At 49.6% G+C, this 17955-nt stretch overlaps 1 protein-coding gene and 1 long non-coding RNA gene across 2 annotated transcripts; both read left to right on the top strand.

Moving 5' to 3' along the window:
* Positions 1–4107: 4107 nt before the first annotated feature.
* On the top strand, positions 4108–14071 carry LOC310909093 (antigen-presenting glycoprotein CD1d-like; the record flags this gene model as incomplete). The annotated part of the gene is made up of 6 exons (XM_083860657.1): positions 4108–4240; positions 8719–8976; positions 9135–9419; positions 9514–9798; positions 12066–12139; positions 13910–14071. The coding sequence occupies 6 exons, from the start codon at positions 4108–4110 to the stop codon at positions 14069–14071; spliced, it is 1197 nt and encodes a 398-aa protein (XP_083716783.1).
* A 436-nt stretch (positions 14072–14507) lies between these two features.
* Positions 14508–17343, top strand: LOC310908179. The gene is made up of 4 exons (XR_014589811.1): positions 14508–14791; positions 14894–14933; positions 15051–15124; positions 17214–17343. It is a non-coding gene; the product is annotated as an uncharacterized lncRNA (long non-coding RNA).
* The last annotated feature ends 612 nt before the right edge of the window (positions 17344–17955 follow it).

Raw genomic sequence — 17955 nt, 5'->3', positions numbered from 1 at the left:
CAAAAGCATTTTAAAAAGACAAAACAAAAAAAAAATAAAACATTAACCACAATACAATATTTAACATAAAATACAAAAATCAAAAATTAAAAAATAAAATAAACAATAAGAAAAATAAAATACGAAATTAAATAAACACACCCCTCCCCTCATCCCACTGCCTAACACAGGCCCCAGGAGTTTTCTTGATTAGGCAGGGATAGGGAAAACAAACCCAGTGCCTCCCAGAAATTAAGGTTTTCTAGAAAATTCCCAGTTTTGCTTGGAAACAAATTCTGTTTTAGCAGGAAGTTCACTTGGGATGAACATCCACATGTGCCAAGGCAGGAAAGAACCACCCCCTTGTGTCCAAGGAACAGCAACTAGGCCGGGATTTAAGTTTTAATGGGACTTATGTAATTAAAAACACACTCAGTTGAACTTGAAAACGAGATGAATCAAGGCAATTAAACACTTTACAAGTTTTCCTGGGAATCCACAGAATTCTGTGAATATGGTGCTGACACATTCCTGATTTACCAACCTTAATTGGGGAAATTTCCTTGGAAATGTCCCCTAAGAATTAGCAAAATTCCAATTAGGATAGAAAATAGGAAAAATAAATATAGCCTTACTAAAATCAGAGAGAGGAAAAATATCAAATAAAAGGAAGGAACAATATCTAACTCCCAGCTTGCCTAGAAAACAAGCCCAGAAATTTCTAACATGGAAAACTTTTGGAACAGTCAGGAAGTTCATGGAATGATTATTTCAAATCTGCTTCCTCTGCTCTGATTTTCAAGGGAAGAGGGAGTTAAACATGCCAATTTACTCCCATTCCAGAATGATCTCTAGTTTGTGGGAGTAACAATCCAAAGAAACCCCAATCTTACTTGTATTTGACATCTGAAACTCCCAGCAGAGTTGGGAAGTTTCAATGGAACAAAAGAGTCACAACTCCTGGAATAACAAAATTCCACTCAGCAAAATACAGCAATTCTATTGACAAATCCATGGAGAAGGAGGAGGATGAGACCAGGAACACAAACCAGCTGAAAGCCGCAATTTACTGTAAAGGGCAGGAAATCAAATGGACAGTCTCTGGTTCTGATCAGGCGTTTCTCCAGGAGTCAGAGAGAAAAGTGGGAACCTTGGACTGGGATAAGGCCTTCCTGTGGCTTCACTTCCTACTGGCTCTCTCCTTTTTTGCCAACTACCTGCAAGAGGAAAAACAGCAGGAATAAAGTTTCTAACAGGAGGTCCTTGGTTCAGGCAGACTGAAGTGCAGCTCCCAGGGAGCGAGTCCAGGCTGTGCCCAGGGGAGCTCCGGGAATCTGGGACTGCCCGTGGGATTAAAGGGCTGGAAAAGCAGGACCCACCTGCCGGGTTTAGTGCTGGGACACAGCAAGGCCTCGGCTCAGGGGCAGCAGTTGGAGCTGGGACTGCAGGAGAACACCCCAAAGCCAGGTTAAACATCCAGCATGACACGCAGCACGCTCCAGGAGAAACTCAGGTGGGAGAAGCCCCCGGATGCTCCGTGTTCCTTGTCCTTGGCAGCTTTGCCAGGGCCTCCCTCAGAATACTGACCTCACCCTGCAGCTCCTACAAAATAGGAGAACTTATGGAAATCACCCAGCAATCCATGGATTTCCAGGTATTAAGAAACCAAAGCAGCCGCCTCTCAGTGGTGTCCCCAAGGCCCAGCAGTGCCCAGCACCTCTGACTGGAATTTGAGGGGTCCCAGCACAGCCCCAGAGCAGCAGAAAAACCCACCTCCAGACTCACCAGAGAGATGACAGGAGCGCCCTCCCTGCGATGCCTGCTGAGCCAAGTGGAGCTGGCAGGGTGACCCATGGACATTCTGCGTTCACCTTTCAACAGAGTCAATGAGGAAACAGAACAAATCTCTCTCGGTGTCGAGATGCCTTCAGGTGCGCCTGGAGATGCTGCAGTGTCCTTCAGCAGCCAGAGGAGAACAGGGTTTCTACTGTGCTGTAAGTGAGAAATACAATTTAATCAGAAGAAAATAAAAGGAAGCATCTCTCCCCTTGCTTTTTATATTTAAAAAATTATGCATTAGAATTTTTTAAGCGTTCATTCTTGCTTTACACAGTGTAAATTACAAGTACTTAAATTCCAGTATAGTAAATTTTTATAGTAAATTAAAGAGCATATACAGTATATTAGAATATATTCCAAGTAGTATTTTAAAATGTATAAGATAGCATTTAGTAACACTGTGCTTATTACTTTTTTGCATATATTTAAACATTACAAATATGAAACCTTCTGCATAATCAGAAAATGAACTAGAAGAACTAACCTAAACAACAGAATAATAGCATTAAGAGCACAAATAAAGAAAAGAACACAGACTCTAAAATAATATGTTCTCTTAAAATTGTGCCAAAAAAGCCAAAGCACACATGAGAAAGATAAAGGTGAAAAAATGAATTAAAAAAAACCCACCACAGCCTGGAGACCACCACCACTAAAGGCTGAGCATGCCCAGAAAAGTATAGAGTAATTACCGTACCAAACGAAAATAACCAAGATCAAAAAATAAGTATGTATGAAGAAAGTCTGTAAGATATCATGCATATGTAAAACCTCAGAAAATAAGAAAGGGGGCAAATCTCCTGGGGGGGGTATGCGTGTCTTTGATAAAATTATCCCCCACGTCAAATACAAACCGCTCTAACAACTCGGATTAGTTGTGGAGTTCTTTTCCGCGTTTCAGCCTCCCTTCATCCTGATGAAGCCCTTCCCCTTGTCCATCACTGCGTGTCCTTGTGATAAATCCCTCTCCATTAGGGCATAAGCGGCTCGCACAGACCCCCCCAAATCAATGTTCCGGGGGCTCTCGGGGCCACACGAGCAATCCGGGCGTTTTACTGGCTGATCCTTGCCACCTTCCCCGGGAACCCCCGGCACGGCTCCAGCGCCGACAGCGAGTGCTCCAGCTCCGGGCACAGCGCCAGCGTGTCCCGCCCGCCCGCCGGGGGATCGGCAGCGGCCCCGACACCGCCTTGAATGGCCCGCCGAGGAAGCGGCAGTGACGGCGGACACCGGCCGGGGCCGCCCCGGAACTGCCCCCGGCTCGTTCGGTTCGGCTGAGGGGGGCGACGTTCGGGGAAACTCGGCTGGGTTCGGCTGTTCGGGGAAACCCGGCGATTTCCGTCAGTAGTCGGCTATTCTCGGCTGTTCGGAGAAACTCGGTCATTTCCGTCAGCCGTCGGCTATTCTCGGCTGTTCGGCAACAGTCGGTCATTTTCGTCAAACTTCGGCTACTCTCGGCTGTTCGGGGAAACTCGGCAATTTCCGTCAGCCGTCGGCTATTCTCGGCTGTTCGGCTAAACTCGGCCATTTCCGTCAGCTGTCGGCTCTTTTCGGCTATTCGGCAACTCTCGGTCACTTTCGTCACCCCCCGGCTATTTTCGGATGCGAGTAGCATTACGTCACTTTCGCCCCTCCCCGCCGCCATCTTAGTTGTGGCTGAAGCCGATTCCGGTCGAGCCGCCATCTTTTTTGTGGCACCGTTAAGGCCCCCTTTGGTGTCTAACACAGGCGCCTGACTAAAACAACTAACCTGAACCCGGCTGCGGCGCGGTTGAACCCACAGCGTGTGTCCCTACACCAGGACACGCCACGGAAAATTTCGCCCGGGCGGCGCCGTGGTCAGGATTTTGTGCAGGCAGTCAGATAAACACACATGGGGTCCTCTCTATTTCCCGCCCTTTCGGCTGCCATCTTTAGAAGGTCGAGCGCCCCGAGCCGCGCCGCCATCTTGGTTGTGGCACACCCCCAAATGTCCCCCTCGGCTGCTCGCACAGGCGCCTGAGTACATCCACTGCCTAAACACTGCTGTGGCGCCGCTCAGCCCCCATCCCGTGTCCGCGCACCTGCGTACACAGCGGAAAATCGCTCCCGGGCGGCTCCGTGGTCCAGGTCGCGCGCAGGCAGCCGGCTGCCACGCGCCCGGGGTCCTTGCGGTTTTTTCCGCCTTTTTGGCCGTGATCTTTCGGCGCTCGGGCACCAACACTGCTCGTGAGCTCACAGACCGGGGCTGCTGCGGGCCCTCGGGGACGGGCACGGTCGAGAGTTGCAGTACCGCACTTTGTCCACACGATGGCAGCACTGCTGCACAGCTCCCGGGACTGGCACGGGGAAGAGCTGCAGTACCAGTCTGTATCCACAGGGTGGCAGCATTGTCGCACAACTCACAGCCCAGGGCTGTTGCGCGCCTCGGAGAAGAGCTGCAGTACCGCTTTTTATCCACAGGGTGGCAGCATTGCCTCACAGTTCACAGCCCGGTGCCAGGCAGGGGGAGCTGCAGTACCGCTCTGTGTCCACACGGTGGCAGCGCTGCCGCAGGGAGCGGAGGCAAAAAAGAACGTGGCCAAAATTCCCCTTCCAAATATCCCCGAAAATAAATGCCCCAAAAGACCCCCAACCACAACTACGCGAACTCTGCCATCAACCAAGCCAAAACCAGAAAAGCATTTATTTTAGGCTACATTTCAGTATTTCTTCTATTTCTTATTTTGATATTTCTATTAATCATTACAATTTATCTATTATATCATGTACATTATATTAGGTGTATTTTACATATTATAATACATGGAACATGTAATAAGATAGAGTAGATCTATTGATATTATTTTTAAAATTTTATAGTTCTCTTTTTGTTACTTATATTCTTCTTTTTTTTTGTATTTTTTTCAATTTGTGTTTACTTCTTGATATTTTAAGCTATATGAATTCACTAACCAAATACATCAGAACCACACTTAATTAGAATTGAAGGACCCTGCTTTTCTAAGGGGTAAATATTTAATCTTTATTAAAATAATATGGGCATATTTCCTCTTTCTGTGTGCTTTTGGGGAGGGGGGGTTGTTTGTGGGGGGTTTTGTTTTGGGGTTTTGTTTGCTTAGTTTTGGATTTCTTGGCTAATAAACAAGGAGGTTCAGAGAGTTACAAAATAAAATGTCTACTTAGTTTTATTGCTGCCTCTGAAATACACCTCAACATCAAGTTACTCCTGGTAATACTGTGCATGGGGAGAATGAGACCTGTTAAGGGGTTGAAAGGAAAAAAAAGGCACAACAGTGTTCACAACTTTCTCTGTTCAGGTTTTTTAATTCAGCAGAAAATACAGAGGTTTTTCGCTCACTGGGCTCTCAGTTCTATCCAGACGTCCAGCAGACAGGGAGGTCATTTTTCAACTCCTTCCTTGCCAACCTTCCACGTGCTCAGGGGGGAAAAAGGGTAAGATTAAAAAAAAGGAATAAAGAAAACATGAAAAAAAATTATTATAAAACAAATAAAATAAAAGTATTTAAAAACCCTCAAAAGTTTTAAAAAAGTAAAAAAAAAGAAAGAAAATTTTAAATAAATTTAAAATATAATAAAAAAATTTTAAAATACAACATAACATGAAAGTAAAACCTAAAATACCCATAAATTGAAAAAATGAAAAAATTAAGAGTAATTAAGATGTTAAATAGTAATAAAGAAAAACAAAAATTAAAAAATAAATAGTAGAAAACATATAAAAATAAAACAAATAAACCAAAATAATTTTTAAAATACGCAACAAAAAAACCACATGAAAACATTAACCACATTACAATATTTAATATAAAAAGTACAAAAATCAAAAAGTTAAAAAATAAAATAAAATAAAATAAAATACAAAATTAAATAAACACAGCTTTCCCCTCATGCCACTGCCTAACACAGCTCCAAGAGTTTCCTGGATTATGCAGCGATAGGGAAAACAAACCCAGTGCCTCCCAGAAAATAAGGTTTTCTAGAAAATTCCCACTTTTCATTGGAAACAAATGCTATTTTAGCAGGAAGCTCACATCCAAATGTGCCAAGGCAGGAAAGAACCACCCCACTGTGTCCAAGGAAGAGCAACTAGGCTGAGATTTATGTAATTAAAAATGCGGTAACTTTAACTTTACAAAAAGATGAATGATGGCAATTAAACACCTAGCCAGTTTTCCTGGGAATTCCCAGAATTCTGCGGATATGGTGCTGAACACGGCCTGATTTACCAACCTTACTTTGGCTAAATTTCCTTGGGAATGTGCCCTAAGAAGTACCAAAATTCCAACTAGGATGGAAAACTGGCATTTGCTATAAATACTGCCTTTTTAAAATCAGAGAGAGGAAAAACATCAAATAAAAGGAAAGAAATAATATCTAACTCCCAGCTTGCCTGCAAAACAAACCTGGAAATTTCTAACACTGAAAACTTTTGGAACAGTCAGGAAGTCCATGGAATGATGATTTCAAATCTGCTCCCTCTGCTCCGATTTTAAAGAGAAGAGGGCGCTAAACATGCCTATTTACTCCTATTCCAGAAGGATCTCTATTTGGTGGGAGTAACAATCCAAAGAAACTCCAATCTTACTTGTATTTGACAGCTGAAACTCTCAGCAGAGTTGGGAAGTTTCCGTGAAACAAAAGAGCCACAATTCCTGGAATAACAAAATGCAACTTCCCCTGCTTGAAAAAAAAAAAAAAAAAAAAAAAAAAAAAAAAAAGGGATGTTATTTTATCTCATGCTAAGCGGCAGCATTCCCACTAAATGTTCCTCTTCTGAGCTGTCTTTGGGAAAAACTCCTGATGAGAGAGGGTCACTGAACCTCCATCCCAGCCCTTGTACAAAGTGGCTTTTCTCAGCTGAGAAGTGCCAGCTAAAAGGGTCTTCCCAGATGGACCTTAATGGCCCCATTAAGGTGCGTGTGACCTTTCTTTGGCCACTGAGCAAATCTGGATTTGTAACTCTGGCTCCCAAAGGCACCACTGTAAATGCAAATCGGTGTCACTGTGCAGATTCCTGCTCTCTGCCCAAAGGAGTTCTCCATGCTGCGGAGCGTGGATCCTGTGAGTGCTGTCCATCACTGCACAGCACCAGCTGGATATTGGCAGCTGCTGGTTTTTGTTAGTTTTTTTTTAAAATAAAACTCTTTGTTAATTGTAATGTGTGCCATTCCTTTAATGACTGAGACCAGACCATTAGTGCACAAGTTATTCATTGTTTCCTCTATTTTTGCACTTTCCCTCTGTATTGTTTTGTACTGGTGTTGTGTTTTTCTGTTGGACAGAAATTAGCTTTTTCCCAATTTTCAGAAAAGTATTTTAAGTCTAATGTGCTCCTCTTGTTAGTATTGTTTCCCCAGCATCATCTTTTTGCCACTACAACATCTTTTTGGTGGAAAAAAATGACCTGGAAGTACTAATGGTTGTGGAAAGGTAGATTTGTAGTATGAATATTGGATTGCACTGTTTCTTCTGTAATTCAGCTTTTCACATTGCTTGTCTCAGCTATTAAGTGCTTTAAACTAAATTCTACTTTGCTAACATTTTCAAGGTAACATTCTGAAGATGTTGGGTTAGAACAACACGTTGGGTTTTTCTTCACATCTTAGAGGTTTTGGAATAGAGCAAGAAACTTTAAGATGTTGATCCTTAAGTGTCATAAATTGTGACTTTCACATTATGTGGTATTCTAATAAAACAAGCATCAGCTTGGAACTCTGTGTTGTTTTACTCAGACTTACCCATGCAGAAGATACTCTTTCTCTTCAAGAAGCAGCAGCGGTTTCTAGTATTAGATTGATTCCAGGACTATGCTTCACAGCATTAAAAAGGTCAAAATGACGGATAAATATTTTGCATTAGATATTGTCACTACACTAGAACTTGAACAATTATTTATGCATTCAATATGTAATGGGATGAGGTTGGAATTGAAGATTTCAGACATGCCAAGGCCACACTCAGGCAGCTTTTTGCCACCATGCTTGTCCTTTTAAAATGATCTATCATTCTTGAACCACCCCCTGAGCTGGGCAGCTGGCTGTAGGTGATTCTGGCTGGGCAAAGGCTCGGGCTCAGTTGTCTCCAGAGTTCCCTGCCAGCCTCGGCCACAGTGTGATAAAAGAAGTGTTTCCTGAGAGTTTCTTTCCCTTGTTAAACCGTCTGTATCTTGACCCATGAGTGTTTTCTCACATTTGCCTTTCTCCCCCGTCTCCCTGAGGGAGTGGGAGTGGGCAGCAGGATGGGGGTCACCCGCCAGCCAGGGCCATCCCCTCCCACCCCTGCAGGGGCTGAAATCTGCAGAGAAGCCGGGTGGGAGCACAGGCAGAGCAAGAGGCCACACTGTGCAGAGCCTGTACCCTGCTCTTGGCTGGTGGCATCGAGTGTGACTTGCTGCTGTAAGGAGCAGGAGGAGAGAAGTCCGAGGGGAAGTTGAGCATGGGAAAGGGCAGGAAGGAAGGCAAATTGGTCTACTTCAAATGAGCATGTGTCCTGGGTAAGCCAAGATGTTCTTGTAGTCCGTATCTATCTGTGCCCAAAATTGTTACGGTCTCTTTAAGATCCAGCTCCATGGTTGGAAGGTGACACTCGAGGGACAGGGGTTGCTGGGGTTCCTTTTCAAAGCCAGGGGTCTCTCAGGCAGACCCCTCTTGCCTCGTGGTCTTTGCTCAAGACAGAATCTTTGGTTTTTCTTTTCCCCCCTCCCTTGTGTTCCTCTTTTGCATCTTGAACTGCCTCAATGCAAGTTCCAGGGGTGTCTATCAGCAGCACTGTGCCAGAAAGAAGAGTGGCCTTGCTCCAGTCCCTGACACCTCAAGGACCCATCCCTCAGCTCCTTCACTTTCCTCAGCCCTCTTCTCCCAGTCCCATTTCCTCCCTGTCAACCCTTGTCTCATGTAGGGACCTTCACTATCCAGCTGCTCCAGACCACCACCTTCCGAAAGACGTCATTTGCAGAAACAGAGGGGCTGGGCCTGCTGGAAGACATCAAACTTGGTTTTCTTGATAAACACGCATGGTCCATCCACTTCTGCCAGCCCTGGGTGCACCCAGCCCTGCCCCGAGCTGACTGGGATACCATCGAGAACCTGATTAAGAACTATTTGCATGACTTCACCCATATCTTCAGTGCAGTGCCCATGCAAATGGAAGTCTCCTGTGAGTACGCAGTCTTCACTGCATGCCCTTTCTGAAAAGCAGCTGGGAAGTGGGCAAGGATCTGAAAGTGCTGGTGCTGTATAGAAGACACAGACCATGGCTGGAGGAAGGCAATCGCAGCCCCTCATGCGACCTCTGTCTCCTCTCTGCTCCACCAGACCCATTTGTGGCTCAGTGGATGGCAGGCTGTATGCTGTACCCCAACAGAACCTCCCAGGCCTTTGTCTATGTGGGTTACAATGGTCAGGATTTGCTCAGCCTCAACACAAAGAATGTCACCTGGACCCTCTCCCAGAACACCACGTTTTCACGTTATGTCAAATCATTGTTCCAGAAGTCCACTGTCTTCACTGAGACAGTGGAAATCATGTTCAATGAAACTTGTGTCGATGGGATGAAGATGCTTCTCCACTATAGGAGGGCAGCAGCTCTAGAGAGACAAAGTGAGCCCAGCGTGACCCTGCAAGAGGCACCCCCACCCTGGGGCCCAGCCGTGCCCCCCTGGACTTGGCCCACGCCTTTGCTCTCATTCCCCAGAGCTGTCTGCGGCCACGGTCTTTGTGCACAGCCCCAGGCTAGACCAGCTGCTGCCTGTTTGCCATGCCAGCGGCTTCTACCCCAGTCCCATCAGCGTGGCCTGGCTGCAGGATGGCCAGGAGGTGCCTCCGGGCCCAGTGCCCAACAGCAGCCCCATCCTGCCCAAGGCTGACCTCACCTACCAGCTCCGCAGTGTCCTGGCCGTGGCCCCCCGTGCTGGGCACAGCTGCATCTGCCGTGTGCGCCACCAGAGCCCGGGCACCCGCAGCCTTCTCATCCCATGGGGTAGGTTCCATCCGTAGACATGGGGTGCAGCTGCAGATGACAGCCACTGGCCCTGTGAGGGGCAGCACCTGATGGGCGCTGTCACCTTCACACAGTCGCCCTCTTCCCTCCCTGTCCCAGCAAAGCACAGCACATCCCCTACCATCAGCATTGCGGTGCTGCTTCTTGTGGCCACAGCCTCTGCTTGGGTATTTTGGTGGCGGAAGCACAGGTGAGCTCTCCCTCCCATCACCTGCTGTAAGATTTATGGGCACGTAGGTCGGTCCAGGGGTTGCAGCAGCAGCAGCAGCAGCTCTGTAGGGGTGAACTCTCTGAGTGCCATCACAGCTCACACACAGCCTTTGCAGGAAGGGGAATGAGGCTGCATGGGAGAGCCAAGAGTTCATCATTTGAGGCCTGGTTGCCCACAGAGCAGTAAGTCTTTGCTCTCTTGTGGAGTCCCTGGAACCCCTTGGGGCAATTGCCAGGCTCCTGCCTTGGAAGGACGCAGCATAGAGTCTTGCCTGCCTAGGCTGAAAGAATGGCGCTTCCTGGGTGCTTTGCCCCAGTCTCTTGTCTCCCCATTCCCCTGGTCCTGGTAGTTTCTCTTTTCCCTGCTTCCCTCTTGGTGGTGGTATCCCAGTGTCCGCTCCTGTCCCCTCTCTAGATCACTGAGCCCTGCCCTGCTCTTAGTAGCACCCCCGTGCCCTTAGACCATTGGTTCCTGATCCCTATTTAGGCCTGTGCACAGCACAAGGCCAGGTCTTTTTGTCCCTGATCCCTTTAGGGTGCTGGAATAAACCTTGCTGGAATTTATCGTACAAAAAGGCCCTTCTTGCCTCTCTTTGCTGAGCCTAGCCATGGCGTGTGTGATGTGAGTCTGACTGCTTAGCCCGAATCCTCCGACAGTGGCTTTTCCACAGGAGATGCTTATGGGGCTCTAGGTAGCAGCTCCACCATGCAAAAAGCACACTGCTAGAGATCTTTGTCTCGGCTCCAGCTCTGCAACAATTCAGCTCCCCCCCTACGATCACTGAGTCCAGCCCAGAGTCAATATCCCAGCCGCACAGTCCTTTTCAGCTGCAGCCCTGGAGTCCCCATCCCTGCTCCATAGTGACTATTCCAGCCCTTCCATCATTTCTGCACGCATCTCTCAGTCCCTTTCTCAGCTCTGCAGTTTCCATTTTCACTCACAATCCCAGCCCCATAGTCAATAGCCCAGCCCCACAGTGATTTCAGCTCCAGCCCTACAGTGGCTCTCACAGGCCCAGACAATATCGTGCAAGCCTGGGATTTCTGGTGCACTCTTAGTCCCCTTTTCAGCTCTACACATCCTGTTCCATTTTCAGCCACAATAGGCAGGGCAAACATCAATTATCACAGGCCTACAGAGATTTCAGCAGACAAACCCTACACTCTCTACACCCATCCTACCGTTTCTATGCCACTAACAGTCACCCTCTAGTGAATTCAGGTGGAGCCCTAGAAAGCCCTGCAGAGCCCCAGTGTTTTCAGCTCTTGACCCACAAGCTTTATTTCCCAGCCAGCTTGGTTCTTCCTGCCCCATGTGTGAGTTTCTCCACCTCTGCAGTCTGAATCTTGTCCTGCTTTAAAGGGGCAGGATCTTCATCTTGGCCCCAGCTTGACAACAATTCAGCTTTGACCCTACAGTCTCTATGCCCATCCCACAGTCAATATCCTGGCCCCATAGTGATTACAGCCCCAGGCCTACAGTGCCTCCCCCAGACCCAGGCAATATCCCAGCAGCGCCAGCATTTCAGGAGCCCTCTTACAGCCATCCCTTTTCAGCTCTCCACACGCCCCCTCGCATTTTCAGCCTCAAGACCCAGCCCCAACATCAATATCACAGGCCTACGGTCAATTTCAGCACACCAATCCTACAGGCTCCATGTCAGCCCTAGACTTTCTATGCCTTGGGCAGTATCTATGCCACCACCCCAGTGATTTCAGCTCTTGACCCACAAGCTTTATTTCACAGCCAGCTCAGTTCCTCTGGCTCCATGTACATGTTTCTCCGACTCTGGCAGCAGAAATTTTTCCACCGTCACCGGGCAGGATGGTTGTCTTGGCTCCAGCTCTGATGGTTCAGCTCCGACCCTAGTCTCTGTGCCCACCCTGCAGTCAATAGCCCAGCCCTTCTGTGATTTCAGCCCTGGCCACACAGCGCCTCCCCCAGACCCAGGCAATATCCCAGCAGCACTGGCATTTCAGGAGCCCTCATACAGCAATCCCTTTTCAGCTCTTTACATGCCCTCTCCCATTTTCAGCCTCGAGACCCAGCCCCAACATCAATATCACAGGCCTACGGTCAATTTCAGCACACCAATGCTACAGGCTCTATGTCAGCCCTAGATTTTCTATGCCCTTGGCAGTCTCTATGCCACCGCTCCAAGGGTTTCAGCTGGAGCCCTGCCGAGTCCCCTTCCCGGCCCCAGTGATTTCAGCTCTTGACCCACAAGCTTTATTTCACTGCCAGCTCTTATGTTTCACTTCTGTCTCCACATCTTCCCATCAGTGACACATCGTGCCGCTTTTGGTCTCAGAGTATGATTGTTGGATTTGTTGCATCTCTGTGTTGTTTCAGCTCAGCTCCTGTTCCCATAGTCCAGCCTCAACCTGCCAATCCTTACTGCAGCAACAGCTCTCCAGTCCCTACCCCAGCCCTTACAGCGATTTCAGCTCCAGCCCGCAGTTCCCGTCCCGGCTCCATATTCCCTAGAGCAGCCCCACAGGGGTTTTACCCCAAAGCCTACCATCTTTGTGTCTCCTCCAGCTCTGCTGTCTCAGCTCCAGCTCCTCAGCTTCCCACTGCCTGCAGCTAAAACTGCTACTGCTTCTCACTGCAGCCCGGGGCTGTTGAGAAGGCCACAAGTCAGTCATTGTCATCACTTCAATGTCTTTAGGAGTTGTATCACCCACCCTCTTGGGTTCTCAACCTTGGGGACACTTGAAGCCCGAAGGCCAACATGTATCTCCCCCCTTCCCCTGGGTCTCAGCCCAGCACTTGTCTGAAAGCCCCCTCAGCTCCCCCAGGCAGCACCAGGGGCTGGGAAGAGCCACTGGGCCCCTGCTCCCTCATCCCAAAAGGTGTCCACGGGTTGGTTCTCAGGGCCTGGAGCCCTCCGAGCCCCCACAGCCTCAGCCTCTGCTGGGTACCACGGGGCAAGGGCTGGTAACCCCCTAGGCATCTCCTGCAGGCCCTGAGCTGCAGCGCCATCCCCTTCTCCCGTGGGGAGAACCCTCCAGCCCCAGCATTTCCATTGTTCCACACTGTTTTGGGCCTGCCTCTAGTGCCAAGGGCTTTATTCCACATCCTGGGGCTTTATGTCTCTACTGGGCTCACAACTGCTGTTTCAGCCCTAGCCCTACAACCTTTACTGAATTAACATCAGATATCTAGAAAGAAAGAAAGAAAAAAAAAAAAAAAAAAACAACGAACCAAAACAGTGCATTAAAACAAGCAAAATGATGAAAAGATGCAAAAAATAAGAAAAATATAATTACTTCTAATAAAAGCAAAATAAATTAACAAAAAATGCAAAAAACGCTGCTTTATTTCTGATACTTAAAACACTACTTTAAATCCAGAAACTACCGAAGCGCTTTTCGCCGGCCCCTGGTAGCCACAGCCGGTCCTCCTGCGCCGCACCAGGCCCCACACCAGCCTTCGGTCTCCCTGGGTACGGCTGGCGCCACTGCCCCAGGACACCGGCGGCCCCCAGACACTGGCGCAGGCGGACGCGGGAGTCGCGTCCGTGCTCACCCTCGCTCCCCGGGCCGGCAGCTGCGGGCATCCCGTCCCGGCGCAGCGGCGCTCCTCCCGACCGACCGACCGACCGCGCAGCTCGAAACGCCGCTCCCCGTCCCGCCGCCGGACTGAAGGCCCCCCCGCCCCTCAGGGCGCTATTTATGCCCCAGGGCCGGCCAGCTCAGCCAATCACAACCGGAGGCAGCACCGGCCAGCTGAGCCCAACCAATCACAACCTGAGGCAGCGCCGGCCTCGCCAATCCCAGCCCGCCCATTCCCGCCGCCCTCGGTTCCGCGAGCCCCCGCTGTCCTCTCACGCTCCCGCCATTCCGCCCGCTCCCGCCCTCTCCCCGTTTCCCTCAGAGAACTCCCGGCCGGGACCTCAACGAGGAGCTCCCGCCGCCTTTCCCGGGCCCCAGTAGCACCTGCCGGGACTGCGGTAGCGGGGCCACGGCACCCCCGGTTCCCGAAGGGGCGGCAGCAGAAGCGGCGCCTCAGGCGAACAGGGGAGCGGGGCCGGGCTGAGGGGCCGGGCCGCGACTGAGAGGGTTGATCTCGGCTGGACCGCGCCCAGAGTGAAGGGCGGCTGTGATTGGGTAGTGCGCAGAAAGGCGGGCCGGGATTGGCGGGGCTTGGAAGCTGAGAGGCTGCGGCCCGTGGGAGCGCGGGGCGGGGAAGGTCCGCGGTCGCGCTGGGTCCCGCTCCCGACGCCCCCGGCCCCTTCTCCGGCCGTCCCTCGTGCCCGGCCCCCGGCTAAAAGGCCTCTGCAGAACCCCTGCCGGAGCACCCCATCGGCACGCGGGGCAGGGGGCGGGGAGGGGCGTCGCCGGCAGCCCGGCCGGGAGTGATTCCGAGTCGCGAAGGCGAACTCCGCGACAGCAGCGCGGGCCGGGGAGCGGCGGCGGCGTGGTGGGGAGCGGCTCGGCGGCGGGGAGCGGGGAGGGCCTGCAGAGCCCGCTGCGAGCTCTGGGCGCCTCTTTCTCCGCAGCGGTTTTGCGTCTGCGGGGATTTGGGCTGCCCCGAGTGGGTGCCGGCCGAGATCAGCGCTGGGAGGATCAGCGCCCTGGCGAAAATACCCGAGTGCCCGCCCCCCGCCTGCTGCGGGCCCGCTGCTCACCGCCGCGGAGGCCCAGTGTTTCAACACTACAATGGCATAATCAGCAACATTCATTAATCTCGTGTTCTTCATGCAAGCCCCAGCGTTAAGAACACTACCGGCCTCTTGTAGTAGTAATAATATGCATAGTAAGTGTTATTAGTATTAATATGTAGTAAGAATAGTTAGTTTCAACACCGGTAAGTGAGTGTGTTAGCTGGTATTTACCGTGGTGCTCTGCTCTCCCACAGTGTGCCAAGATCCCGAAGCTGACCTGAGATGCAAAGTTAGGTGAGCACTGCTGTCCTTGCCACGATCCCCTGATGGAGCCATCCTCCAGGGATGGGCAGCAGTGGTCTGGGGATGCCTTCCCAAGATGACAGAGCTCACCCTCCCTCCTGTCTGCAGAGTCGGGGATGTGAAGGTGACCATTGCTGTCCTCGGCTCCATCCTCTCCAGCACAGCCAAGCACGGTGTAGATGGTGAGTCCCTGTCAAGTGAGCTGCAGCAGCTGGGGCTGCCCAGAGGTTCCTCAGAGGGGCACGATGAGCCAGGCGTGCTGGGATGTTGCTGACAGTTCCCAGCCTTGCCTTCACACCCAGATGGAGGGCAGGGTGCCTGCTGCGCGGTCCTCTATCACCTCCTTTCTGTGCCAGAAGTCCTTGGGGGCTCCTCAGGTGCTTTGCTGGAGTTTGGCAGCTGCAGGTCTGGTGTGAGCAGAGAGATTCTTCTCTTGTGTCCCCTCACAAACAGAGCATGCTAGTAGGTTGTGCTGTTCTACATGCGGCTAACCCACAAAACTGCAGGAGACTGAGGACTTGTAACAGGTGCAGGACAGGTTCAAAAGAAACTTGGGGAAAAACCTCTGTCTTCCTCAGTCCAAAGGGACAGCAGAGCTCGCATCTGCTCACAATAATCCTCTGGAGAGAGGAGCAATGTTTGTGTGGAAAGATGACTTGGGGTAAAATCAGAGGAAACTGAGAAGTTATATTTATATCCTAACAGGAGTTATAACGGAACAGAAATTTTAGGGTAAAATACAAGTGCTGTTCCCAGAATGGAACTTGGTTGTCATGCTCCGTGATGAGCACCTGCTAAGGGGGGTGGAGCAGAGTGGAGTCACCATGACCAGGCTCTGCTGAAATCCTTGCAGGAGCAGCAACTTGATGGTACTTTGAAGATGATTAATTGCATAGTAGCTGTGAGAGAGGAGATATCTTGCTGCCAAGCCAGCAACTCTGGCAAAATTGCTTTCCTCAGACAAACGTGGTTCATTATAGACTAACTGAAATATTAATGCACACCTCCATCCCAAAGTTACCTGCCTCCAAGGTACGACCATCTCTCACTGGGCACGAGCTCCATACTTCTTTTTTTACTCTATCTTTAAAAGTGAAGTGAAAGAATTTTACACCAACCAGTAGCAAATATATGCATGACTAGAGTCACTCAAGCTTCACCAAAATGTAAAGAAATAGTATAAAAGTAAGCAAAGAATGGAGAATAAGTTAGGGATGGCTCTATCATAACTGCTGGGATCAGTCAATGGGCCAGACATGTCTTCTCCCCCACAGGAACACCTATTGGGTTAGAAATGCACTCTGCCTGCTGAATATTTTTACTGGGGCCTACAGCTTATCTGTATATTGCTTTGAATGAGTTTTTGCAGTCAAATGCTATCACTGACAGATACCATCACCAACAATCCCTGAACCTTAACCTGTCACAATTTTATATTTAAAAAGAGTATAATTCCATAAACTGTTAGTGTGACTCCCTCATGGATGCTAGCAGTTGCCAGCAGCAGGTAACATACTCAAACAGGAAGTCCCACTGAGGGCTCATAAAGTGGGAAGACCTGCAGAGGGATCTCCCTTATGCCGTTGGCCTATTTCCCTGAATGTCAGTCAAATTTCCCTCCAATCCAGCAAGACTGCTCAACTGCTCAGGTCCCTGTAACAATGTGCTGACAGACTGGTCAGGCACAAGAGTCTCAGCTTTCCTGGGGCACTGACAGAGAAATTAAATACTAAGGGTCAAGGAAGTCTTCCCTTTTCACGTGACAGCTCTTCAACCAACAGGTTGTGATTCCTTGCAGAAGCTCTGAAACTGCAGACATGCACATGCCAGTAGGGTTTGGAGCACGAGCCTGCCTAGAAGACTGTTGGTGGCTACTCTAAACATGATCACTCACTCACACTCCAGTGACAGTACCTTCTAAATCTCCCTTACTAAATCTTCCCTTCAGTGAAAGCCCAGACACTTTGTTCAGAATACTACTGTGGTGGGTGGATCCTGGCTGGATGGCAGGTGCCCACCAAAGCCTCTCTATCAATCACTTCCCTCCTCAGCTGGATAAAATACGAAAAAGCTCATGAGCTGAGATAAGGGCAGGGAGACATCACTCACTGATTACCATCATAGGGAAAAAAGGGAGAAATTAATTGAATTTATTGCCAGTCAAAATCAGAGTAGGATAAAGTAAAACAAATGTTTAAAACACCTTTCCCCCATCCCTTTCTCCTTCCCAGAATTAACTTTATTCCTGATTCTCTCCCTCCTCCCCACCAGCAGTTCAAGAAGATGAGAATGGAGGTTATGGTCAGCTCATGCCACTGCTTCCCCCTCAGGAAGAGGAGTCCTTGTCCTGCTGCAGCATGAGATCCCTCCTACAGGAAACAATTCTCCATTATATAAAATTAATTTCTCCAATATGTGTTCTTCTCATGGGCTATGGTTCTTCACAAGCTGCTCCAGTGTGAGCTGCCATCCCTGGGGTCAGTCTTTCAGGAACTGCTCCAGTGTGGGTCCTTCCTTGGGGTCAGTCTTTCAGGAACTGCTCTAAAGTGTGTCCCCTGGGGGGTCACAAGGACTACCAGGAAACCTGCTCTTCTCTCCACAGGCTCACAGGTCCTTCCAGGACCTGCTCCAACATGGGGCTCTTCCACAGGCTGCAGGTGCATTTCTGCTTCCCTTCTGCAGACCTCTGTGTGCTCCAGGACAACCTGCTTCACTATGGGTTGCATCATGGGCTGCAGGAAAATCTCAGTTCCAGCACCTGAAACCCCTCACTGACATCGGTGTCTGCAGAGCTGTTTCTCTCACATGTTCTCAGTCCTCACTTCTCTGGCTGCAATTGCTTCTCCCCAATAATTTTCCTTCTTAAATATCTTATCCCAGACATGTTACTACCACAGCTGAAGGTCTCAAGCTTTTGCCAGTGGCATGCTGTAGCCAGCTGGCATCGTCTCTGCCAGACATGGGGGAATGTAGCCCTGGTTCTGTGTCTGAGGTATTTTGGTTTTCTAGAATT

This window comes from Zosterops lateralis (genome assembly GCF_965231275.1).
Source record: "Zosterops lateralis genome assembly, chromosome: 4".
In the NCBI taxonomy this organism is placed as follows: domain Eukaryota; kingdom Metazoa; phylum Chordata; class Aves; order Passeriformes; family Zosteropidae; genus Zosterops; species Zosterops lateralis.
The sequence above is the reverse complement of the archived record's forward strand: the minus strand, read 5'-3'. Positions and strand labels throughout refer to the sequence as shown.